Source organism: Carcharhinus amblyrhynchos, chromosome 20 (assembly GCF_965287045.1).
Source record: "Carcharhinus amblyrhynchos chromosome 20, sCarAmb.v2.hapA, whole genome shotgun sequence".
NCBI classification, from domain to species: domain Eukaryota; kingdom Metazoa; phylum Chordata; class Chondrichthyes; order Carcharhiniformes; family Carcharhinidae; genus Carcharhinus; species Carcharhinus amblyrhynchos.
In genome coordinates, this window is record NC_137343.1 from 30999870 (window position 1) to 31027030 (window position 27161).

The window sequence follows — 27161 nt, forward strand, 5'->3', positions numbered from 1 at the left end:
CTATATTTATGCTTCTGTGTGTAAACGATTTGGTCATTCCCATTTTGCAGAACTATGAATTCTAACTTCTCTGCCAAAAAAAAGGAAGGCTGATTAAAGTGTACTCTGAGGGATAAGAGGCACCTCCATTGATCCAATTAGTATTAAGTGCATCAGCAGTAAACACTAGGGAGGATTGAATACACACTAAACAAGTCAATGCTTGCATTACCGGTAATGATACAATTAGAGCCCACTTCAAATGAACCAGCTGGTGAAGCTGCTGTAACAATAGTAACCACAGTTTTTTAAAAATATCATATTAATTGGATGTAACATGCTCAGAGGATCATAATATGCTTTATAAAAGCTGTCTTTTTTTCTTTTTCAGACTAAGTATTCAACTTGAATAGGCAGACTAGGTAATGCTTTAAACCAGTTGTTCAAGAAGTATGCATACTTATCTACTTTTATATTCCTAATTTCTTTCTGTATTACAAGTGGAGGAGCTGCCTTGATTCTATGACTGGAGATGTGACATAGAGGTTACACTTCTTTTTATTCAAACTGTTCACAAGTACAAAATACAAATCAGAATACAATCTCACAATAATAAATTATTAAAAAACATCCAAAATAACACAATATCATCAATAAACATGCCATCTTTAATACAACAGCACAAACCAACATACCACAATAACAAACAGCTAGTATGCATTGCGAATTATCCACAACCGGCCTTCCAAGGTTGCAGACAATTCACAATGACTGTAAAGCAGCAAGTCATAGTATAAACACAGCACCGACAGTTAACACGCTGTCTTTTAACCAATAACAAATAACTCCCTTCAATAAGAATGGGATTCATTGGAAGTCATCTGCAACTTTCCAGGGCTTTGCCCTCTGTGTTTCTCCCTTCCGAGGATTTCACCTCCCAGAGTTCCGCTCTTGGGACTGGACTTTCCGAGGCTGCACCTTCCGGGGGTTACGCCATGAAATAATAAATAAACAAACTAATATAAACACAATACTTTTGTATTATGTAATATACCCTTCTTAATGCAATAACAAACATCTCTATTGCAGCAAAATGAACTATTGTGAGTTATTTGCAACCTCCCAGGGCTTTACCTTCCGGATTTTTCACATCCCAGGTTAGCCCCCCACCACTCCCCCCTCAACTAACTGGGGGTAACTCTGTCCGGGGGTTACACCGTCTGGGTTACAGACAATCCACAATGATAAATTATAAAACAAGACATAGACGTTTCACCAACTACTAACATTTAATGTAGGCATAATAGCCCCTCCCCACTCCACTTGTATATAATAAGCTCATTTAGTACCTATTGCTTAAAGAAAGCAGATCCAACCTGCATACAAACAGTGAATTCCCCCCTCCCCTCTCACCACCACCAATGCAATAGTGCCAATTTATGTATTTAGATCTTTGGAATTGGGGCTCTGTAGTCTACTGTGGAACCACCTGCATGGTAGCAATGCTTATTTGTCCACACTGACTGCTCCGCCTGTTTGGGGGCCAATGATTATGACCACTACTGACATTTATCAATATTTTTAAATTATAGGATCATTTTTGGTTAGGGCCACAGGCAATCTGTGCAATATTAAACAAGCAGGAATACAGGTGTTTATTTATTGCCAGGTCACTCATGGGCTTTACAGGGGAGTGGACAAGTTAATTATCTTTGGATAAAAGCAAATTACTGCGGATGCTGGAATCTGAAACCAAAAAAGAAAATGCTGGAAAATCTCAGCAGGTCTGGCAGCATCTGTAAGGAGAGAAAAGAGCTGACGTTTCGAGTCCACATGACCATTTGTCAAACCCTTTGATGACAAAGGGTCATCCGGACTTGAAACGTCAGCTCATTTCTCTCTTTACAGATGCTGCCAGACCTGCTGAGATTTTCCAGAGTTTTCTCTTTTGGTTTTTAATTATACTTTGTGTCACAGCAAAGCACTAGCAAGATACAGCCATCCAGTTTTATAAAGTTGCTGGCTTCTCCAATGTCCAGAGCATTGCACCCACATTTGCTTCCCAAGTTCCCATACAATAAATCTACCCCCTGCAGCCACAGTTGCAGAGTCAAGCAATAGCAACCTGTCAAGAGAACATCAAGAGGGCAGCATGGTAGCACAGTGGTTAGCACTGCTACTTCACAGCTCCAGGGACCTGGGTTCAATTCCTGGCTTGGGTGACTGTCTGCATGTTCTCCCCATGTCTGTGTGGGTTTCCTGTGGGTGCTTCAGTTACCTCCCACAGTCCAAAAATGTGCAGGTTAGGTTGATTGGCTATGCTAAAATTGCCCCTTAGTGTCCTGAAATGCATAGAGGGATTAGTGGGTAAAATATGTAGGGATATAGGGGTAGGATCTGGGTGGGATTGCGGTCAGTCCAGACATGATGGGCCAAATGGCCTCTTTCTGCACTGTAGGGTTTCTATGATTCTATGAAGAGAACAAGATTGATTGAGTGCCGGGCGTTATCGACAGTGCTGTCGCGCCAGACAACGGTGGCTGTGATGATGTCGTCCGCACAGACCTGCGGAGAGCGAAGCGGGCACTGAACGCTGCAAATCATTCGTTATTAATGTTCGCCCCGTGAGGCCGGAACTCTTCCTGCGGCGCCGGGTTCCAGTCGGAATCGTTCTGCAGGACACTTCCGGTGGGGACATGTGTGCCGAATGAGCAAGTCCGGAGAGCGAGTGGGGAACGAGGAGAGGCTGTGAGTTCAGTGTACACGCAACCCGACCGGGGAGCGGTTTCTGGGGGTTAAACTGACTGCGAACTTCACCCCTGTGAAAATGCCAATTGTTCACCAATTGTGAATGTTGCTACTTCACCTCTCAATTACTCCTGTGAATCCCCAAATCAGTTGCCACTGTGAACGTCACTTATTCATCGTCGTTCCTCAACTACCACCGTGAACGCCTGCTTTGCTGCTGAATTGCCCCGTGAATGCCATTTGTTTGCCCCTCAATCACCCCCTGAATGCCAGACCCCGCAGTGCAGAAAGAGGCCATTCGGCCCGTCGAGTTTGCACTGACCACAATGCCATCCAGGCCCTACCCCTATATCCTGACATTTTAACGGCTAATCCCTTTAATTTACGCATCTCAGGATTCTAAGGGGCAATTTTTAGCATGGCCAATCAACCTAACCTGCGCATCTTTGGAATGTGGGAGGAAACTGGAGTACCCGGAGGAAACCCAGGCAGACATGAGGAGATTATGCAAACTCCACACAGACAGTGACCCAAGCCAGGATTTGAACCCAGGTCCCTGGCGCTGTGAAGCAGCAGTGCTAACCACTGTGCTATTGTGCTGCCCCTCAGTTACTCCTGTGAATGGCAGTTGTTAGCCCTTCAGTTAACCCTGTGCCTCTTGTTCATCCCTCAATTATTACCCTTCTGAATGCCCCTTCATTGCTACTGAATTGCCTCTGTGAATGTCACTGCTCACCATTGTAGATGTCTCTAATTTGCCCTCAAGTACCCCTGCAAATGCCACTTCTTTGTTCCCGTGAATATGCCTACTTTGTTCTCCAATTGCCCCTACTTCCTGATGTGACTGCCTCTGCTTCGCTCCTCCCTACTCCACCAACTTCCCCAATGTTGTTGCTCCCTCTTTATCACTTGAAAATGCTCCTGAGTTCCTCTATTATATCCTCCACTGCCCTGTTGCCCCTTCTCCAATTATCAGATGTTTACGTCTCTCTGTTGCAGGTTGGTAATTCAAGATGGGTAAATTGAGGAAAAGGCACAACTGGAAAGCACGACTTCAGGTCAAGAGTGTGGAAGAGCCTTCAGACAAATCCAGCAATGAGGTTAAAGTTGAGATTGAACTGGAAGGTGTGCATAAAAACTGACTTTCTCAATCTTGTCCTTCATATGAATGCTTTCAATATGATCTGTAGCCCACATGAAAAAAATGAGTAACAATTAAATCTCACTGCAGACTGCTGCCTTAGAAAAACATTTTTAGTTGGTTGACCCTGTTCAGTTGGTTGCCTAACGTGGTAGGTACATTAAATTCTGGATCCTGAGAATAAGGTACATGAGTGCATTTCAATATTTGTAACTGCTTCTAGTCATCAATATTGACTGCTTCCAAAACTTATTCTATGATAAACCTAGTATATCCAATCTGGTCAGTGTAATCTGATTATAGAAACATATAAAATTGATTGCACAGATGGAGGTCTATCTGCAATAATCATGGGTGACTTTAATCAAATCAGATTAACAAAATTAGCTGAGAAAATTATAGGGTGTATTCAGGCTGATTTCTTAGAGCAGTACATCCAAGACCTAACCAGGCAACTGGCTCTTCTGGTCCAGGTAATGAGCGTTGATTCAGGGCATATAGTGTAATTAGTAGATGTAATTTGCTTGGATTTTCCAAAAAGTTTTCAATAAAGTACTTCACAAAATGTTACTTAAATTAGGAGCCAATGTTGTTGGGGTAGTATATTAGTATGGATAGAGGGTTGGTTAATTGATAGAAGAGAGCGTTGGCATGAGAGGATCATTTTCAGGATGAAACAAGTGAAGCTGCAATTATTTAAAGTATAATAATGATTTGGATAAGGGAAGCGAATGTACTATTGCCAAGTTTGCGGACGACAGAAAAATAGGGAAGGCAATGTCACAAATAGTCTACTGTGGGATATAGGCTAAATGAGTGGCAAAGACTTAGCAAATGGAATATAATGCAGGAAAATGTAAAATTATGCACTTTGGAAGAATAAAACAGCTGACTATTATTTAAATGGAGCACAGAGGGATTTGGGGGTCCTTGTGCATAAATGATTAAAAGCTAGCATGCAGGTTTAGCAAGTAATTGAGAGATCAGATGAAATGCTGGCTTTATTTCAAAGGGAATGGAGTGTAAAAAATAGGGAAGTCTTGCTAAAACTACACAAGGCTACATTAGTTAGACGATACCTGGAATACTGTGAACAGTTTCGGTCCCCTTAGGCGTACTAGCATGACATACTAGTATTGGAGGAGTCCAGAGAAGGTTTGTTAAATTGATCTCAGATATGGAGGAATGTTCGCTTATTATGCAAAGTCTAGTAAGTTGGGCCTGTACTTATTAGAGTTAAGAATAAAAAGTGACCTTATTGAGACATATAGGATTCTTAGGGGACTTGATAGGGTAGACGCTGAGAAGTTGTTTCCCCTTGTGGGAGTGTCTATGGCCAGAGGATATAATCTCAGTGTAAGGAAGGGGTCACCCATTTAAGACAGATGAGGAAGGAGGAATTTCTTTTGAGGATAGTAAATCTGAAATTCTTCACCGGAGAGAACTATAGAGGTCGGGTCTTTAATTATGTTCAAGGCTCAAGCAGATTTTTAATCAGTAAGGGATTCAAGGCTCTTGGGGATAAGACGAGCTAGTGGAGCTGAGGGTTATATTAGATCAGTCATGATTTTGTTGAATGGCAGAGCAGACTCAGTGGGTTGACTGACCTACTTTTGCTACTACACCTTATGGTCTTGATAACCTCATGGTAAAGAAACGCCTAAAGGACAGCAATCATAACGTGGTAGAATTTCTTGTTCAGTTTGAAGGTGTGAAGTGTGGGTCCAAAACTAGTGTTTTAAACTTGGATCTAGCTGAAGTGAATTGGCGATCTAGGTTAAATGGTAGGACAGTAGAAATGCAGTAGTAGACTTGAAATATTCAATAACTCTCATTTATCCAAGTGGGGAAAAAAGACTCTTTGAAAAAGATGCATCATCTATAGCTGAAAACATTAAGGATAGCATCAAATTGAAAGAACTGCTGTACAGATTTAGAAAGATTAGTGTTAGGCCAAAAGATTGGTCAAATTTTAAGAACCAGCAAAGAATGAGAACAAATGAGGGAAAGATTGACGATAAACTGTAATATAATGTTGGAAATCATATTAAACTAATTTATTGCAGTCTTACGAAGATGTAGTAAGCAAGGTGGATACAGGCGAACCTTGGATTTCCAGAAGGCATTTTATAAAGTGCCATGTTAAAGTTTACTACACATGATAAATTACATGATGTATTGGGGTATCATATTCGCAGGAATGAAGGATTGGTTAGCTAATCAGAAACAGTAGGGATAAATGGGTCTTTTTCGGGTTAGCAAGCTTTAACTGGTGGAGTACCAAGGGGATCACTGTTGGACCCTCAACTATTTACAATCAGCTTCGTTGATTTGGATGACAGGACCGAATGTATGGTAACTAAATTTGTCTTTAACACCAGGATAAGTGGGGGACAGACAACCTGCAAAGGTTAAGTGAGTGAGCAAAATCTTGGCAGATGGAGTATAGTATGGGAATATGGGAAAATGGGAACTTGTCCACTTTGGCAGGAAGAATGGGAAAGCAGTTTACTATTTAAACGAAGGGAGATTGCAGGACTCAGCGGTTCATAGGGGTGTCTTAGTACATGAATCCTAAAAAATTAGTATTCAAGTATAGCAAGTAATTAGGAAGGCAAATATAATGTTGTCGTTTATTGTAAAGGAAATTTTACTTTCAGCTGCACAGAGCACTGGTCAAGTCACACCTGGAATACTGTGCAGTTTTGGTCTCCTTTTTTCAAAAATATATAATTGTGTTAAAAGCAGTTCAGAGATGGTTCACTTGATTCATTCCCTGATAGATTGGGTGTATATCCATTGGAGTTAAGAACTGAAAGGTGTTCTTATTAAAGCATATAAGATCCTGAGAGAGCTTGATATGATAGATGCCAGGAGGATGTTTCTACTTGTGGGGTAATGTAGAGCGAGGGACACAGTTTAAGTATGAGGTCTTCCATTTTTTTAAAGTTTATTAATCACAATTCGAAAATCTCCTAGTCGCCACACTCCGGCACCTGTTTGGGTGCACTGAGGGAGAATTTAGCACGGCCAGTGCAACTAACCAGCACGTCTTTCGGACTTCGGGAGGAAACCCACGCAGACACAGGGAGAACGTGAAGGCAGTGACCCAAGCCGGGAATCAAACCCGGGCCCCTGGCGCTATGAGGCACCAGTGCTAACCACTGTGCCACCCTTTTAAGATGGAGATGAGAATTTCTTTTCTCTTGAGAGTTGTTAGTATGTGAAATTTCCTTCCCTAGAAAGCAGTGAGGGCAGTGTTAGATTTTTGATTGGCAAGGAGTCAAGAGTTATGGAGATAGATGATGAAGCTGAGACCAGAATCAGATCAGAGTTGAATGGCCTATTCCTCTTGAGTCCAGTGTTCCATTTGACACATCATGTCTCTGCCTGCTGAAAATGCGTGATCCATCCTAATCCCACTCTCTTAGTCCTCACCCCTGCAAGGTTCCATGACTCCAAATGCATATCCAGGCATTTTATAAATCCAATGAGTGTCTTCCTCCATCATCCTTTCAAGTAGTCGAGGCCCACAGACTCTCTGGGGCCCACTGGTTATTGACCTGTTTGTTAAGGCAAATAGGTTTCCTGTGCAGTACATCTACATTCTTTCAAGATGCAGTTGGGAAGCGTTACTACATTTTGTATGTGCGCTATTTCATTTAATTTCATAAGTGAGAGAGTTGGAGAAAAGCAAATGGGTGGTTGAATATTCTTTCTAAGGCTTGACTACAGCTGCAATAATTTAAAAGTAACGTAGTGAACAAAGAATTGTTATCATAGAAATTATAGAAACCCTACAGTGCAGAAGGAGGCCATTCGACCCATCGAGTCTGCACCGACTACAATCCCACCCAGGCCCTATCCCCATATCCCTGCATATTTACCCGCATATCCCTCTAACCTACGAATCTCATGACTCTAAGGGGCAATTTTTAGCATGGCCAATCAACCTAACCCACACATCTTTAAACTGTGGGAGGAAACCCACGCAGACACGAGGAGAACATGCAGACTCCACACACAGTGACTCAAGCCAGGAATCGAATCCAGGTCCCTGGAGCTGTGAAGCAGCAGTGCTAGCCACCGTGCTACTGTGCTGCTGACTAATGTATGTAAGTGTATGCTAGAAAGATTAGCTGGGAAATCAAATGGCACACCTCAATTCAGGTATTAATTAACATTTCAAATCACGTTGATGTTTGGGTTGCAAAAGATAAATGTTGTATTTTGCAGATAACCTCTGGTTCTTCATATTTCTGTTGCTGCCTTGATGTTGAACAAATTTGAATGAAGTTTTCAAATCATTTACTCTGTTCCAGAGGGAGCGACACTAAAAGGTGTTGATGAGAGTAATGCGCTGGTCCTACCAGGAAAGAGGAGAAAAAGAAAACCGGCGAGTGAAGTACCTAGGAAATTGAAGCGGCCTCTGACCAAAAAGCAGAGGAAACAGCTGGAAAAGATACTGGAACAGAAAGAAAAGAAAGCTCAGGTGAATTTTGAAGCTCACTTATAAACACAGGTGAATGTAGACAGCTCAGTTTAAATAACTGGTTTTAGTGCTGGTATCACTTAAATTGTGAATGTTTTTTATGGTAGATTATTTAAAATAATGTTGGTGAATTCTGAAGTGGATCGATAGAATGGATGCTGAGAGAATGTTTCTGGAGGTCAGGGAAATCTAAAATGTGGGAGCAGAGTAACAGAATAAGTGCCTGATCATTTAGGTCTGAGATTGCTTCACTCTATGGGTTGCGAACCTTTGGAATTCTCTAGCCCAGAGGGTTGTGGATGCACCATCATTGAATTCATTTAAAGCTGAGATAGATTTTTAATCTCTCTGGGAATCCAGGGATATGGGGAACAGGCAGGAAAGTTGAAATCCAAGATCAGCCATAATCATGTTGAATGGCAGAGCAGCTCAATAGGTTGTGGGCTCGAATCCTGCTCCTATTTTTTATGGCCTTGTGAAACAGGTGTTCAATGAAAACACTGAGCCTTTCAAACCATGCATAGCTGATCAAATACCTGCTTATTATAGATACCCCATGACTTTGTCCAATTTTCACAGGCAATGCCAATATCTGGTAGCTTTGTGAGGCCTCCAGGGCAACCAAGACATGCATATTTGTAATACAAACAAAACGTGCTGGTAAAACCCAGCAGGTCTGTCAGCATTTGTGGAGAAAGAAACAGAGTTAGCATTTTGAGTCCAATTCTTTGGAACTGCTTTGAGTTGTTCCAGTACTTTCTGCTTCGATTTCAGATCTCCAGCATTTGCACTATTTTGCTTTTATTACACATATTTGCAAGTCTGACTAAAGGATCTTGACTTCATGATTCGTTATACTTATGTATAGGCTGCCCAAGGCACATTATGCCGTATCTTATTTATGATTGGTTCTGCACAACACGAATTGGCCAAATGGTTCAGTGAGTTGCTGCAACCAGTTCTGAGTATTCCACTTACATGGTGTAGGATTCCTTCACTTTGTAAAGACTATATGCAACCTACATAGTGACAACAATGTTGTGCCTATATGCTGATTTGACATTGCTATCCAGCAGGAGGAGGCAGTGGTGTAGTGTCAGTGACGCTGGACTAGTAATCCAGACACTTGAGTTTCTGCTCTGGGGACCAGGGTTTGAATCTCATTATGGCAAATAGTGAAATTTGAATTCAGTGAATAAAATCTGGAATTAAAAATCTAAATATGACTATGAAACCACTGATTATTGTAACCCATCTAGTTCACTAATGTTCTTTAGGAAATTTCCATCCTTACCTGATCTGGCCTAAAAGTGACTCTAGACCTACAGCAATGTGGTTGACTCACAACTGCTAGTCGAGAAATCCACTAATGGGTTCTCTACTATTATCCACCACAAGCTTGACTTCCCTGGCCACTTAATGCGTTGGGATTCCTACAGCTCCAAGTATGACAACATTGGCCTTATCAGCAATTTTGTGAATAGTCCTGAGCCATTTATTCACTGTGCAACCTTGCCACCAAAATAGGGCACGTCACATCTATTCTGCAGTGTAATGGCTATTCCAATCAGATTATTGTTTGCTGCATATCGCATATACTCATGAATGTGCCTACCTGAAAAATGTCTACTCTACCTTGGGTTACCTTGAAAGAGTAAAGTATCTCCAAATTTTGAGCAACAGATGAAGCTAGCCATTTCACACTGCTACTATGCAGCGGTAACACGAATAGTGTTTTCCACTAACAAGATGCTGCCATCACAACAATAGGACATTCTGCCTATCACACAAATGAGTATTGCTGTGTATTTTCAACATTTTATTATCAGTATGTTGCCAGTGTTTGTGGGTTGTACGTCCCAATGACTGGCGGATCGTATCAAATAGCATATCCTTTCAGCTGTTCACAATAGGCAGTGTATTGACCGTGCTCAACCAAATTGTGCTTGCAAAACTCTCAACATAATGCCTCATGTTAGGTGTCATTCTGTGATTGGGCATCAGTTGCTGAACAATCTCAAGTGTGCTAAGTATTACTATAACAACCATTTCAACATTATCAATCAGGCTTGCTATACAGTTATTGAAGTTACGCATATTCATATGCCCTCTGCAGGAAAAATGAATATGTCCAGGTATTATCCCTGTTTTGAATAATAAAAAGTACAATAGCTTCCTATTGCAACATCCAAACCAATTGGAATTGACTTGGTAACCAATCAGTACCCTTTCTCTCTTGCAGTATAAATTCTTGTTCCATTTGAAATTTGGCATTCTTGCATCTGTCCTGATGAATGCAAGATAGAAAGCACGGATGGGATTTTTCCAAAAAAATTCGAAGTGCCGAATTTGTGTAATAACTGGGGTAAATCCTGCTGGTTTTTTCCTCATTGGTATAAATTATACAGCTCCATGCCGATTTCTGGCCTGCTAAACGGCCTCTGTTTGGGCAGCACAGTGGGTCGGGAGAACCGCCCCCCTCCGTGTCTTTTTTTTGTTAGCAACACTCAGCGTATGTACTACCAGGCAATTACTTTGAAAATTATTGGAAATAACCCAAGTTTTGCCTTGGCACAGGCTGAAGGTTTATTGAAGTTTGTTGAAGTTCAGCCCCAATGTTCTGTTTTTAAAAAGTTCTTCAACTAACTGTCCAAAAATATAGGGTTTCTCTAAAATGGTTGAATATCTTTATAATAAAGCACTCAATGTAAAAATAACATTAGAGAGACCACTTCCTGATTGTAATGAGCTGGTCTCAGCTTTGTAATGAGCTGATCTTGGTTTTGGAACGAGTTGGCCTCGGCTTTAATAGATATAACAAACAATAATATTTTTATACCTGTGTTAATACAGTGTGGACATTTTGTGTTGCAAACAAACTTTTTTTTTAATTTTTCATGATAGAGAAAAGTTCTTCTAGATAAATTGGCGGAATGCCAGGTCTCCGAGTCCGAGATGAAGCTTTTCTACACCACTTCAAAAATAGGCATCGGAAAACGCTTGTACCAGCCTAAACTGTATGTCATTTTCTTATCTTTCATTAATAGAATTACTTGGTGGATTACTGTTCCATGGTTAGAATGTGCACTGAATGCTTTATGTTCACCTTGAGATTAGAATATATTTAATTTCTAAAAGAGCATTTTTTTATTTGCAAGTTGTCACCTTGTGTTAGCATTGCTTCGTGAAATGCTTGAATTGTGAAAACTTCCAATTTGAGGAATTTTACATAGAAATGTTGTCTTTTCAAAAGCATTTAGACAGTTACATGGGTAAGATTGGTATAGAGGGATATGGGCCAAACACAGGCAACTGGGATTAGCTTAGTAGTAAAAACTGGACAGCGTGGACAATTTGGGTGGAAGGACCTGTTTCCAAGCTGTAAACCTCTATGACCCTAAGTGGCAAAAGCAGCACTTGTTATATGCTGTAGGTACCGAGATGACAAGAGTTAGTCTAGTTTGTCTCACTGCACTGAATGCCCTTTACATTTGACACACTATTTGTACTTTGGTGTTACCATAGGTCAGCTTCAGTGTCTGTTGTGATTGAAGCATTTTTATTTTGAGGATGAAAATAGGAAGAATGGAGACCCAAGCACATTCAACCTACATGGGACAGAAGCACAAAATGCTGGAAAATCTCAGCAGGTCTGACAGCATCTGTGGAGAGGGAATAGAGCCGACATTTCGAGTCTGGGTTACTCTTTTGTCAGAGCTCGAAATATTGGATATATTCCCACTCCATCGAGGCTGTCAGACCTGCTGAGATTTTCCAGCATTTTCTGCTTTTGTTTCAGATTCCAGCATCTGCAGCATTTTTTCATCAGCCTACGTGGGAGGTGGCTATTTTACTTGAGGAAAAGTATTTTCTTTTTTTATTTTCCCTTGAACCCGTTTTGGCTAAGGTAACTTCCAGCAGCTATAAAATCAATGTCTATCCTACAGCATGTAATCAACATATTCAGTTGCTGAACACTGTTTCATTCCTGAAGGATGGCTGAATTACTTGGTGACAGTTCATCAGTTTGACGTTTTCTCTTACTCTTGGGAAGTGCTGTATTAATTCATATTCAGTGTTTTTTTTAATTGATAGAAATGCTTGCCACCGTTTTACATTTTAGGCCTGAACAGGAGGCCAACAGTGAGTGCAGAATCAACAGTGTTAGCGGGGCCAATAGGAAAAGACGCAGAAGAAATTCTGAGGTTGTGGAGGAAGCACCTGAGTCTGAGACTAGCATGTCTTCAGACAGTTCGGATGAGGAAGAACAAGTGGACGATGCAGAGAATATGAAAAGTGACAGCACGCGATCAAGTGCAGAGGAGAAAAATGTCAACAGTAATGAACAAGTTCAAAACTCCTCAAGCAGTGCAGCAGCAACGACTGAGAAACCATCAGCATTGGTGTCGATTAATAAGCAACCTTCCGCAGAACCAGCTATTTTCATTCCAGTGGACAGGAGTCCAGAGATTCAGGTGCTCAATTGTGGTAAACTCTGAAGTTTGTCATTTTCATTTAAAATTTCAATCTGGTCTATTTTTGGAGTTGTCAATTAATGGTGTCAGTGTTCTTAAAACACAATTCTCATGTCACTGTAATTTCCCTATGACGAATATTATACTGTGGATGGTAGAAATCATGTCATGCTGCCATCTTGTGTACACAAAATGCAGACTGGTTGTTAATGACTACTAATATGGGAGCAGCACCAATTCTACTAGGTATAGAGACATGGTATGACTTAGGTTTCCCAATAATGATGACAATGAAAATATAACACATTGGTCAGAATTTTTTTCAATGTTAACTGCCTTTTTCCAGTGTTAAGTATTTCCACATTTATTTCTAACCTTGACATTGCTGCAAGTATCCAATTGAACTATATGAAGTTCTTTTGTTTGTAAAAGAGTACTATATTGTTTGCTGTTGGTGCTAACCTCAATGCTAACTTGCAATCTTGTCAACATTTTAATATTGCCTATGCTATGTATGTAACTAGAATTGAATAAACCCAGGCAATCTGACTTGAAGCATTTGGCTCCAGATTGGAATGCTCCCAATTTGTTCCTGGAGTTATTGTCTAGCAGTGAACTTTAGCAACTTTTGACAAAAGCCACCTGAGTTGGGGCATCAATAGAGAGGGGTGCAATGGAAAAGTCAATTGATTAAAAATATTTCAGGAGACTGATTCCTATCTCTGTTTATGTTAATTTACTAGTGTTTTTATAATTGCATCAATCAACTATCTTGAAAAGAAATGTTTTCTGTTTTTTCAGGAAGCTCGTCTGAAGTTACCAATTCTAGCTGAAGAGCAAATTGTCATGGAAGCCATTATACATAACCCTGTGGTTGTTATTTGTGGTGAAACAGGCAGTGGTAAAACTACACAAGTGCCCCAGTTTCTCTACGAAGCAGGATATGCCAGGTAAAATACACTTGTTAGCATCTAACACTCAATTTTTAAGCACATGTCTAAAATGTATTTAATTTTTAAGAAAACATATTTAGCATGAGTTATTTGCAAATTGTATTTTTCCCATTTTGAATACTGATTGGAAATAATTTGTTTCTATAAACCATTAAATTTTACACTGCAATCCCCATACAATAGCAATTTACATGAAACTGTTTTAGAGGGGGCTTGTGCCCCCAGTACAGTTTTTATTATTCATGGGACAGAAGTCGTTGGCAAGGTGAACATTTATTGCCCATCCCTGACTGCTCTTGAAAAAGTTTGAGTTGCCTTTTGAGTGCCGTTGAATGAGTTTGTTATGCTATTTCAGAGGGCAGTTAAGAGGCAAACATTACTCAGGATCTGGAGTCACACCTAGACCAGATTGGATGAGGATGGCACATTTTCTTCCCATCCTAGCTTTTAATTCTAGATTAATTAAATTAAAATTTCCCAGCAACCATAGACCTGAATTTATGTCTGTGAATCATTAGTCCACATCTCTGGGTTTGCTAGTCCAGTAGCAAACCAGTATGCTACTGTATCATTCTATATTACAGCATTCAATGTGGGAATTTAACCTACAAATGTTAGTGGAGGAGATTCAGTTAGCCATTCCTCTTGTATCAGCTCTGAGTTTTCTCCAAATGAAAGGAACGGCCAGCAGGCTTTTTTGATATGTAAAGGGAATCTATAGGCACGTGATTTGTTAGTGCATTAGTCCTAGTGCAATTTACCATCACGTAACACTGACAAGTCGAGTCATAATTTAATGCTTATGACTCAGCATCAGTAGAATAGCCCCCATACTTGTTTTGATTTCTTTGAATATGGTCAAGGCTGTTCAGGATGTTTTGCTATTATTCAAAAAAACCACATGCTATGGCTGCTTCACTTCGCTATCACTTAATCATTTACTCAAGTTCAGGGTCATGGGGAGTTGGAGTCTATCCCAACAGACATTGGGCTTTAGGTGGGGTACACCCAGGATGGGACTCCAGTCAATCTCAGGGCATGTACTTACACACCAATCCCCCTAACCTGTATGTCTTTGGGAGGAAACCAATGAAAACCACGCAGACACGGGGAAGATATGCAAACCACACAGACAGATACCCCATGCTGGAATCTAACGCAGGTCTGTGGAACTGTGATATAGCAGTGCTAACCACTATGCCACCATACCATTCTGCTGTTGTGATTACCTGTGATAAATATTAAAATAATGAGGTTTAGCTTCGAGTTCAAATCAACTCAACTCCCTCTCCTTTTGCAGATGAAATCTCACTTTATTTTGAGCAGCCAGAATGTTTAGTTACCAAATTCAATTTACAGTTATGCTTAATTATTGTTCAGAAAAACGTTATCTAAAGTGTGGAAGTATTTTGCTCTTCGCATCAAACCATAAACATTCTCTGGTCATTGTGCACAGCGGCAATGGAATCATTGGCATTACAGAGCCCAGGCGTGTAGCAGCTATAAGCATGTCCCAGCGAGTTGCAACGGAGATGAATCTTTCACACAGGTAAAAATGTTTCTTAATGAGAATTGAGATGTGCTAGTATTTAAAAACATAATAGGCAGTGGAAGGGGGTGTCATCTAGTTTGGCAGTGTTCAAGAGTGGCCCACATTTGTGCATTATGTGAATGAAGAAGTTTTTCAGATATGTATAAAGTTTAAGTTCATCCTTGCATTAATCTGGATATATCTCATATCGCTGATGTGAACAGATCTTGTGCTGATTTGGATCATTTAAAACAGCAGTACAAAGTAAGGCCCTGGTCCACCAAGTTCAATTAAACAAGACTCATATATAGGCTTTCAAATCCTTATTGATTAGTAACCATGACTGTCAAATAGTACCAGGATTGCTTATCCATTATAATCTTTTAATGTTTAAACTTTTCTGCTGCTAGAATTACTTATCAAAATCATTTATAAAATCCAAATTGTTATCTACAGCAGTCACATGCACCTCTTCTGTGTAGGCACACATCAGGCCTTTGCTAGGCTCAGTGTCATGCTCATTTCTAAGCTATTCACAAGAGTGGTGTAGGCATAAATAAACAAATTTTGTTCATTTTCTTCCCATGGGTTATGAATTTGTCTGATATGCACGTAAGTAGATTTTTCAGTGAGGATCACCTGTTGACAATTAGCTGATATTGTTGGGTACTATAGCAATACTGAACATTTAACTTGTGTCTGTAGGATAGTTTCATATCAAATACGATATGAAGGAAATACAACAGAAGACACAAAAATAAAATTTATGACAGATGGTGTGCTCCTGAAAGAAGTGCAGAAGGTGAGTTGAATTTCTTTATTGAATGTATACTGAGTGAGAAAAGTAATTAATTACAGAGGACCAATTACATTTTTATAAGCTATTTTCTTTATGCTTTTTCTGTTGCTACTAGATTTAATTCTGCGCTGTAGGAATTCTGCGATTCTATTAGCATAACAGAATGAGCTCAGGACACGAACAAATATCAGGGCGCATATTCCTAGTCGTCTGTACTCTTTATCAATACAAAACCTCTGATTACTTGCATGTTTGACTGCAGTCAAGAGCTGTTGTTGCATTGGTGGAATGGTGTGAAATTATTTGCTTACACATTGTTGTAATGTGCAGGAATTTGTGGATCATACACAAATATGTATAGTATAATTAAGTTACACTCAGTGCTGGTTTTAATATATTGATAAAGTTTGCGAAAGTACCTTGTACTTAGATATGCCCAATAAAGAGCCTGTTCCCATTGTTCAAAGAAATGCGTTTAAGGAGGTAGTTTGAGTTACGGAGTTGACAACCATTGGTTTGATACTCCAATGATGGTGCCACACGCTAATGTTCTGCTACAAGCTAAGACTATATGAATCGGTAAGCAGCTAAGTGAAATTACAGGTGTAAGCTAGACATCAGAATTGCCAAATTTTAATAATTTGCTAATGGTTCACTGGTTTTCAATCACATTATATTGCATTATTTGGCAATTAAGTTGTAAAAATGTACTGTACATAAACTGTGATGATACAGTTGATATGAGGAGAGATTAAACAGTTTAGGCTTATGTTTACAGTTTAGAAGGATGAGAGGGGATCTGATCGAGGCATATAAAATTCTAAAAGGGATTGATAAAGTAAACAGACCAAACGTTTCCTCATATGGGACAATTTAGAACAAAAAGCCACAGGTATAGGTTGAAGCAGGTTTAAAACTGAGATGAGGAACTGCTTCTCGCAGAAGATTCAGATTTCACTGTAGATTTCAGGTTACTAGATTTCGCCGCATTAGGTTTCGGGCTACTAGATTTCACCACATGCGGTGAAATCTGAATCATTAAATAGTTTCAAGAAGGAGATAGATTTATTTCTAATTTAAAAAGTTAAAGGTATATGGCGAACAGGTAGGGAGGTGGATTGGAAACCAGGAAGAGATCTAATTGAATGGTGGAGCAGGCTCGAAAGGTTGAATTTGCCTATTTTTGCTCCTTATTTCTCTGTCCCTATGACTGGAAATTGTACATAGTCAAAGCTAGGCTTTGGTTATTCGTCAAGTTTGTTGGTCCTCCTGTGACCATGTTGGCTGCAGTTAACTGGAAATTGTTTGATGTAAGATGTTTTTCAATCTCCCAGGATTTTTTACTCACCAAATACAAAGTGATTATCATAGATGAAGCTCATGAGCGGAGTGTGTACACAGACATCCTGATTGGCCTGCTGTCTCGTATTGTTCCTCTGAGGGAGAAGGTAACCTGTTACTAGCTTTTTACTTAGATATGGTTAAATGTAGGATGCCAATAATGACATTTTTGATTCACTGGACTTCCAAAATAAAACAGTACACTAACTGCAATATTTCAACGAAGAATAATGAGGAGTCACTGAGTTAGTTACAACTTAAAGGGAAGGCCATGTCTCACGAACTTAAGATTGAGTTTTTTGAGGAGTGATGAAGATGACTGTTGAGGGTAGTCAATGTTGTCTACATGGACTTTAGTAAGGCCTTTGACAAGGTCCTCATGGTAGACTGGTCCTGAAGGTGAAGTCGCATGGGGTCAGAGGTGATGTGGCAAAGTGGATACAAAATTGCTCCGTCAAAGAAAACGGGGTAGCAGTGGAAGGGTGCATTTCTAAATGGAGGGCTGTGACAAGTGGCGTTCCTCAGGGATCAGTGCTGGGTCCTTTGCTGTTTGTAATACATATAAATGATTTGGAGGAAAATGTAACTGGTTTGATTAGTAAGTTTGTGGATAACGCGAAGGTTGTTGGATTTGCGGATAGCGATAAGGACCATCAAAGGATACAGCAGGATTTAGATCAGTTGGAGACTTGGGCGGAGAGATGGCAGATGGAGTTTAATCTGAACAAATGTGAGGTAATGCATTTTGGACGTATATTTCCTAATAAAGATAGGAGATATACAGTAAATGGCAGAATCATCAAGAGATTGATAGGCAAAGGGATCTGGGTGTACAGGTACACAGGTCACTGAAAGTGGCAATGCAGGTGGAGAAGGTAGTCAGGAAGGCACATGGCATGCTTGTCTTCGTCGGCCGGGGCCCTGAGTTTAAAAATTGGCAAGTCATGTTGCAACTTTTTAGAACCTTGGTTAGGGCCACACTTGGAATATAGTGTTCAATTCTAGTCACCACACTACCAGAAGGATATGGAGGCTTCGCAGAGGGTACAGAAAAGATTTACCAGGAATGTTGCCTGGTACGGACAGCATTAGTTATGAGGAAAGGTTGGAGAAACTTGGTTTGTTCTCACTGGAACAACGGAGATTGAGGGACGACCTAATAGAAGTCTGCAAGATTGAGGCATGGACAGAGCGGATGGTCCGAAGCTTTCTCCCAGCTTGGAAGGATCAATTGCTAGGCCACAGTTTTAAGGTGCGAGGACAAGGTTTAAAGGAGATGTACGAGACAGATCTTTTACACGGAACAGTAGGTGCCTGGAACTCATTGCCGGGGAGGTAGTAGAAGCAGATGCAGGAATGAGTCTTAAGGGGTGTCTTGACAAATACATGAATAGGATGGAAATAGAGGGAAATGGTCCCCAGAAGGGTTGGGGAATTTTAGTTAAGTCAGGCAGCATGGTTGGTGCAGGCTTGGAGGGCCGAAGGGCCTGTTCCTGTGCTGTAATTTTCTTGGTCCTTTGTTAAACAAGCCAAAGAACAAGAGAGAAGTTCACCATGCTGCGCAATGCAAAGCTGCTACATAGTTATCATTTACCATTCTATCTGAGTTCCACATAGTATGTACTGAGGCCTGAAGGGCAACTTTTTCATACAGAGGGTAGTGCATATATGGAATGAGCTACCAGAGGCCGGTACAATTACAACATTTAAAAGACATTTGAACAGGTACATGGATGGGAAAGGTTTAGAGGGATAGGGGCCAAATGCAGGTAGATGGAACTAGTTCAGTATAGGAAACCTGATCGACATTGCCCATACTGTTTCCATGCTGTATATTGCTATGACTCTGACATGCTGTAGCAAACAAATGCCTACATGAAAACCAATACAATTGGCGAATGGAATCCTCCTAAACCCAAACAATCAGGAACAAAGACCTGGGAATAAGTCCCTTATTTCTGTTAGATGTCAGAATCATTTTTGATATTGCAAAGCTACAAAAGGGAAATGAAAATACTATTTTGATTTAAAATGCACCCAACCCTCACCCTCTCCATCTTTGTGAGCAATCCAGCCATGAGCTAGGGCATTGAGATGAACCATAATAGATACTGGATGTAATATTTTGGATACAAAATTACAGGAAGGTGTTCTGCCTGAGTATATGGTTTATGTGAAATGTTTATTTCTGAGGCTAGTGTTGTGGGATCTTAACGTGGATTTAAATAGTCAAAGATCGAACCATCGGAGAAATTTGATTAAATAAAACATATACTTTAAATGTGACTTTGTTTTTAATACTTGCTTTTATTAGCATACTATTAGAGTAGTGTTAAATTTCCCAAGTGGGCACTTTGTACTTGTAATCATGCGAGTGTTCTTATGGAATGTACTCAGTAAATATTTTGCTGGTTCCAACAGAAAGGACAGCCATTGAAACTGATTATAATGTCTGCCACTCTACGTGTGGAGGACTTCACAGCAAACAAGAGACTCTTTCCAACTCCTCCCCCTGTCGTTCAGGTAACCTCATTGTGTTAATGTACAGTGGAAAAGTTTGCATTGGAATGCCATTTTATGAAGTATCTTGTAAGATAAGTGAGGTATCTACTCTCAATTTTTCATGCACACTCGAGAGCCTTTCTTCATCTATTCAAACTGAGTGCAACCTAATGGTTCATCTGATTATTCTTTTAAGGTGGAGGCTAGACAGTTTCCTGTCATTGTTCACTTTAACAAACGTACTCCGTTTGATGACTACGCTGGAGAGACCTTTAGGAAAGTGAGCAAAATCCATCGAATGTTACCTCCAGGTAAGAAAATTACCATAATTACCTTCCTTTCATTTCTCAGAAATGCTTTCTGTTGTAATTTAATTCCATCTTGGTGCTTGATTTTTATTTTGCAGAGGATAGCTGGAATTCTCCATATTTTGGGCTATTTGTATGCAAGCTCCTCAGCTTGTTAACACCCAGATAAATGCATACGTTTGCTATTTAAAACACTTCTAACAGTTAATTTGACCGTTCAGAAGTTTACTCTTCAATCTTAGTCAGTTGTAAAATTGTACTGAAGTCTTTTGGCCTTTTGGCTAAGACCAAGAGTAGCATTTGGTCCTGCACTCCATAGAAGTCAATGAGGTTACACTGAAGCTTCTTATGAAGCTTCTTATGAAGCTTCTTATGAAGCTTCTTATGAAGCTTCTTATGAAGCGGACTTTGAATTGGACTTTGAATTTAAAAAATCAAATTTTTTTCAACTCCTGAGAAGTGTCTTTGCACAGGATTTGTCCCCAAGTATTCGATTACAACATCTGATGTGGTTTGGACTTTTCCAATTAGGGCTAAATCCCCCCCCCCCTCCCCCATCATCATCATCATCATCATATGTTGTTACTTAAACATTTAGATGCATTCTTCTGGGGGTTTATTTTGATTTGTGATTATTTATTTCTCCACAGGGGGTATCTTAGTGTTTCTAACAGGACAAGCTGAGGTCAATTCCATGTGCCGAAGGTTGCGAAATGCCTTTCCTTACAGACCTAACAGCATCGTAAAAGGTAAATATTTTACACTGCAGTACTGAGACATCTACTTCTAAATGCCATTGCATGTTCACAGTTTTGCTGCAAATAAGGCAAGGAAATATTTCATGGAGTATTGAAATTGTAATAAATGTTAGTTGTGTCTTGACTTGGATCATTTCCACTAAATTTCGATACTTTGTTTAGAGGACTCATCTATTGACTTTCAGTAGGCTTTGCCAATTTCTAACCAGTAAAGTTGACCATCTACAGCAGTGCATCCCAAACTTCTTTTCCTCAGTGACTTCTGTTTTAATGTTTGAAAGTTGTTGTACCCCCAAAGTGAGGGTGTGGGTAGGGAGGGTAGCAGCCAAATCTTTTCCACAAGCATTCTGAAGACTCCGGAACCTCAGAGGAATCGTGCGCACATTTGTAATGGAGCCTTGATGCCAATCCCAGGGCTGTCCCACCAGAGCCTCTAATCACCAGTCCTCATTGGTACCTTGGAGCCCACGTTGAGCGAACCCAAATGGGGGTGTGACCCACAGTTTAGGAACTCCACATTTGCATCAAAATGCTTAAACTCTCATGCAATGACTCCAACCTCCAATGCTAAAATGGTTCCATAAAGGGAGACTCTTTGTCAGAGCTTCTTGTTGTGAGCAGCTGTAAGTATTTGACTATTCATATGCATTTGCAATGTTGAGTTTTTAAAATTCATTTTTGGGATATGGGTGTCACTGGCTAGCACTTATTGCCCATTCCCAGTTGCCCTTGAGAAGGTGGTGGTGAGCCGCTATAGACCCATGGTAGAGAGTTCTAGAGCTTTGACCCAGTGACAGCAAAGGAACGGTGATATATTTCCAAGTCAGGATGGTGAGTGGTTAAAGGGGAGCCTCGAGGTGATGGTGGTCTCAAGTATCAGCTGCCATTGTCCCTCTAGATGGTAGCAGTTGTGGGTTTGGAAGTAATTGTAATTGTTGACTTGGCTGAATTCCAAAATGATTACATATAAACTTAAAAGAAAATGAATGGTCACAGTGGTGCTGGAATTTGGAGTATGAAGGAGTTGTCAAGAAGTATGAGTGGTCTGCAAAGTACAATTATGCTGGAAATTGGATGTTGGGACTACCACAGCTCAACAGTGGAGTCCCAGTATTTATTTCATGTTTGTTTATTTTATGTTTGTTTTCCTTCAAATTATAGAAGCTGATGCTGCTGCAGAAGATTCAGTTGAAGCGATCAAGAAGTTTAAAAAGGCCAGACGTAAATCTTTAAGAGTTGAGGTATTGTATTTCACACATTAAATACAGTAATGTTATTACTGATATTCAGAACCACAGAATGTGTATCATTTTGCTCCACATCTTGTTTACAAGAAGAAAATGAATTATTGAAGCCCTGTCTTTATTGCTGAATTAACATGAGAAGCAAGCGCCTGAGGATCTTGATGCTCTAGAATTTCCCTTCATTTATTTATTTTGTGTGGTGAACTCAACAGTACCTGAAACGGAAAAATGCCACTGTTGATTTCAGAGTCTTATCACTTTCTGATTGTTTTAACTACTCAATAAAGTAGTGTTTGAGCATTCAGGTTGGTAGCTACTCTAAAGTGCATACTATCTTCCGCAGTATTGTTTCCATTGCCTCAGGTAGAGTCTGTCTTTGTCTGGAGAATGAGCCTCGAAAAGCAGCAAAGTACCTGAATTCTACTTGTTTGGTAGTACAGAACATGTTCCTTTTTATAGGAACACCTCAGTTATGTTGCTGCACTTAGGCATTCAATTTTTTTTCCTTTCGTTTAACTTTTCTTTTCACTGGCAAACCTGTGAGTGTTGGTAAGCACAGTAAGAAGTTCCTCAACACCAGGTTAAAGTCCAACAGGTTTATTTGGCAACACAAGCTTTCAGAGTCTCGCTCTTTCATTAGGAACAAGACTGCTAAAGCTTGTGGTGCAAAATAAACTTTAACTTGGTGTTGTGAGACTTCTTACTGTGCTAACCAACAATCCAACGCTGGCATCTCCACATCACTAATCAAAGCAGTTTAATTTTATTTGGTGTCGTAATTGGTTTTTGTCTTTTGCTGGGAGACAAAAATAAGGATCCAATCCTTTCTTCTGTCTGCAATATTCAACTGAATGTTTGAAGACAAAGAAACTAATTCAGCGAGTCAAATAATCGGTTGGCAATTCCTCCCACCCCCCCAAGTTCTCAGTCTTACTTTATCTTATTAATGGGCTGAAACTTGCAGTGCACCATCAGTCGTGACTGTAACAGTTATACCATTTAGCAGTTTGCAGTGAAAAAATGTATATTGTTCCATAAATGGTCAAGCTTTCTTTTGTATTGCAAGATGTGTATCTTGGAGCCTCGCATTATAAAGTTCAAATTAATGTTCCTAATAATTTGTATGTATCCTGAACTGCAGTGACTAACATATGTTGATGCACTCATTTAGCGTCTAGCCACCAATAACGCTCTGAATAGGCAAGCCACACCAATAGAACATGACAGCGAGCAAAAAGTGTTGGTAAAAATTGACTTGCACATGGGCTCCATAGTCTGCCACCAACAACAAGCATTTTTAAAATTTGTTTGTGGGATGTGGGTGCCATTGGTAAAGCCAGTATTTACTGCCCATCCCTAATTCTCTTGAGAAGATGATGGTGAGCTGCCTTCTTGTACCACTGCAGTCCATGTGATGTTGGTACTCCCACAGTGCTGTTGGTTGAGGAGTTCCAGGATTCGGACCCAGTAGTGATGAACAGCTGTGTGTTTCCGTCTGTGATGTGGAAAGGAAAGGAAATTGATGTTCCCATATGTCTGCTGTGCTTTTTCTAGGTAGCACTGGTTGCTTTCTACCTAAAAGCTGGCTCCAGTTTGTGTTTTGCTGTCTTGTGCATCTGTCTGGTTACTATATAAAATAACGTTGTTTATTTCAAGTTTTAAAATAGTTTCCATCCCTGTGGTTGGCTACATGTTGATTTGGGTCTCTTTGAAAGCTATACCCTCATGGGACTTGACAGTGACATGAGTCAGTTGATAGGTTCCGCATCATTGTGACAATAATAACCTGTGCCAACTTTTTTTTTCTGCAGACTATGCCAAGGATTAACCTTGATAATTACTCTGCAATGCCAGTGGATGAGGGAGACGAGGATCGCGAGGCAGGGATTGATGACGATGATGGTGTGGTTGACTCTGATCTAGATCTGGATTTGGGGGATGGTGATGATTCTGAAATAGGTACGTGGATTTATGCCCTCCATCCTATCATACAGTTCAAAATTTCACAGCAACTTTTGATAACATTGCCGTGTTTATATTTTAATTAAAATACCATTTTAATGAACGCACTGGAGCATCATGAAAGCATCATTTTTGCATCGTCACATGAGCATCAAATGGGATTTACACAAACCTTAACATTTTTCCTGTAGAAGAAGTATGTGATTATCATCAAATCAACATTTTATATCTGCTTTTTCTATACACAGCTGAGAAGTCTGATCCTTCTGTTCCACTGTACGTTCTTCCACTTTATTCATTGCTGGCAGCAGACAAACAGGCAAAGGTGAGCTTATTTCTTCCTGATTTTGGGTTTTTTTTTATATACATGGGACTCTGTACAATAGCACATCATCATTTCTGAAAGTTTTTTTTAACTAACCAAAAGATATCATATCATAATTTGAATACAATTTTTCCTTTACAAGTATCGGTCTACAAGAGTGACAAGCAGTTTATGGAACAGTTCTCAGTTTCCTGTGCAGAAGGAGGCCAGTCAGCCCATTGAATTTGCACTGACCACAATCCCACCCAGGCCCTATCCCCGTGACCTCTCATATTTAACTTGCTAACTCTCCCGACACTAAGGGTCAACCTAACCTGCACATCTTTGGACTGTGGGAGGAAACCAGAGCACCTGGAGGAAACCCATGCAGACGTGGGGAGAATATGCAAACTCCACACATACAGGGTCTTAATTGCAGAAAGCATTTAAAATTAATATGGCAACAGGAATAAAATGCTGCAAAGTTAACAAACAGACATTGCTTTGCAATTTACTTATAGCGAGCCATGTACGCCTAGTTGGAGAAAGACCTGGATAACCATTTAACATCTTGGTCCAAAGATCCAGTTATGAGCTTTCCAGGGTCCATTAACCATGACTAGAATACCTGTGGATTAATATATTTGTGTGCAAAATGTCATCTTGGTTTATTCAAAAATCTGAAGGAAATTAGAAATCAATATTCTGAAATTTGTTCTCTGAAGGATAGGGAGTTTTAGTTAAGTCGGGCAGCAGGCTTGGAGGGCCAAAAGGTCTGTTCCTGTGCTGTAATTTTCTTTGTTCTTTGAAATTGCTAACTCTATTATTTAGGTATTTCGTCCTCCTCCTAATGGCACACGGTTGTGTGTGGTTGCAACTAATGTAGCTGAAACCTCCCTTACTATCCCAAACATTAAATATGTGGTGGAATGTGGAAAGGTGAAGAAACGCTTTTATGATAAAGTTACTGGAATCTCATCATTCAAAATCACCTGGATCTCTCAGGCTTCAGCCAATCAAAGAGCAGGTCGGGCTGGTCGTACAGAACCAGGTCACTGTTACAGGTTAGTAATGACACTTAACAGTAAATTGAAATTGCATAGAGCCTTCAGTGGCAGGAGCAGCTACAATCCTAATACGTTTTTGTCTCAAAGCTTGAATATTAAGGCAGGTATTTTCTTAGGCCTGAAGCTTTGTAACAGCCTTTAAAACAATAAATTGAAAGGCAGACCAATAAGGCACTCTGATTTCTGTCCCTTGGACTGGAATGATCAATTTTGAGTCTAGAAATTGAATTCTGCACCCAGTGAGTCCACACCTCATTGGACTGATAGAAAGTGAGATTGAACACCTCCCCGTTGGCACTGCCAGGAAGGTAAATTGTTGGGCAGATCTCTCACCTGACACAAGTATTGTTCTTAATGGGTGTACATTGATCAGGATCTTGAGAGCTGGCAGTCCAAGAGTGGTGTGGATCACTGGGTGAGCCTACAAAATGGAGAAAATAATTTCTTTTAAATGTAGAAAAAATGTTGACAGTATTTTATTTAAATTAACTTTTTCTTTCTAAACAGGTTTTGAACAGGTCATTTTACAATTATAGTCAGTGGAGGAGGCTGTATGTTTACACGTTTTGCATAGAGCCTTCAGTGGCAGGAACAGATACAATCCTAGTATGTTTTGGTCATAAAGCCTGAATATATTGGCAGATATATTCTTAGTCCTGAGTAAAAGTCTTTAAAATAGTAAAGGTAGGTTATTCCTTCCAGACAATGAGCTTTATCTATAATTAATAATCTACATAGTAATTTCTTCACCGCAAGTTTCCCGAATGGAGCTACGTCACAGTGAGTACGACCATGAGATAATGCTACAAAATTGTAGCTCTAATTCTGGCCCTTGTTGAAAAGTCATGAACATGGAATCACCCCGAGAGATTTAACAGTTATTGCAGCGATGCAGCAAGGCGGATGTTTATATCTTAATAAATTGCCTATTAAACATGAATTTGTGTCTCAGTGTAATATTGAATGTTTTGTGCAGATTCAGTGATAAGAGTGTACTATTGTGGTCTGTTGAATTTGATGTTAAACCTGTAATATCTGAACATGTGTGATGTTAAATGCAATAAATGTTTGTTTACCTGCAGGCTGTACTCTTCGGCAGTGTTTGCTGACTTTGAGCAATTCTCTGCAGCTGAGATCACGAGGCGACCTGTGGATGATCTCGTTCTGCAGATGAAAGACTTGAACATTGAAAAGGTTGGTTTGACAGAGATTTACTTTCTGATGTTGAAGCATTTTCTTTGCTTGACTACTTCAGTCATGATCCCTAATTGGGGAGTTTAGTTCAGATTGAGGCTCTCTCAGCTGTTTAAATAATTTGGAGTAAAGGGCAGTTATACTTATGAAAGGTGCGCAATTAATCTGATTCTTTTTGAACAGGTGATCAATTTTCCATTTCCAACACCTCCATCACTTGAGTCGTTAATAGCGGCTGAGGAGCTGCTTATCTCCCTTGGAGCTTTGGAGGAGCCACTAAAACATGGAAAGTAAGAGAAGGACTCGTTTGCTTTAATAGTTTTCAAACAATGTTGCTGAAGGATCTCTTTGTAGATTGTCTCC

At 40.0% G+C, this 27161-nt stretch overlaps 1 protein-coding gene across 1 annotated transcript in view; it reads left to right on the forward strand.

Moving 5' to 3' along the window:
• Positions 1 to 2666: 2666 nt before the first annotated feature.
• The window catches only part of dhx37 (DEAH (Asp-Glu-Ala-His) box polypeptide 37), a 42015-nt gene continuing 17520 nt past the window's right edge, over positions 2667 to 27161 (forward strand). The window contains exons 1-18 of the mRNA XM_080208361.1: positions 2667 to 2727; positions 3727 to 3852; positions 8191 to 8360; positions 11265 to 11377; positions 12484 to 12835; positions 13637 to 13785; positions 15245 to 15337; positions 16025 to 16121; positions 17453 to 17566; positions 19881 to 19982; positions 20158 to 20272; positions 20920 to 21018; positions 22189 to 22268; positions 24083 to 24230; positions 24482 to 24558; positions 25369 to 25601; positions 26687 to 26798; positions 26982 to 27088. Coding sequence (XP_080064487.1) covers positions 3741 to 3852; positions 8191 to 8360; positions 11265 to 11377; positions 12484 to 12835; positions 13637 to 13785; positions 15245 to 15337; positions 16025 to 16121; positions 17453 to 17566; positions 19881 to 19982; positions 20158 to 20272; positions 20920 to 21018; positions 22189 to 22268; positions 24083 to 24230; positions 24482 to 24558; positions 25369 to 25601; positions 26687 to 26798; positions 26982 to 27088 — 2273 coding nt within the window. The 5' untranslated portion in view covers positions 2667 to 2727; positions 3727 to 3740. The remainder of the gene's footprint in view (positions 2728 to 3726; positions 3853 to 8190; positions 8361 to 11264; positions 11378 to 12483; positions 12836 to 13636; positions 13786 to 15244; positions 15338 to 16024; positions 16122 to 17452; positions 17567 to 19880; positions 19983 to 20157; positions 20273 to 20919; positions 21019 to 22188; positions 22269 to 24082; positions 24231 to 24481; positions 24559 to 25368; positions 25602 to 26686; positions 26799 to 26981; positions 27089 to 27161) is intronic.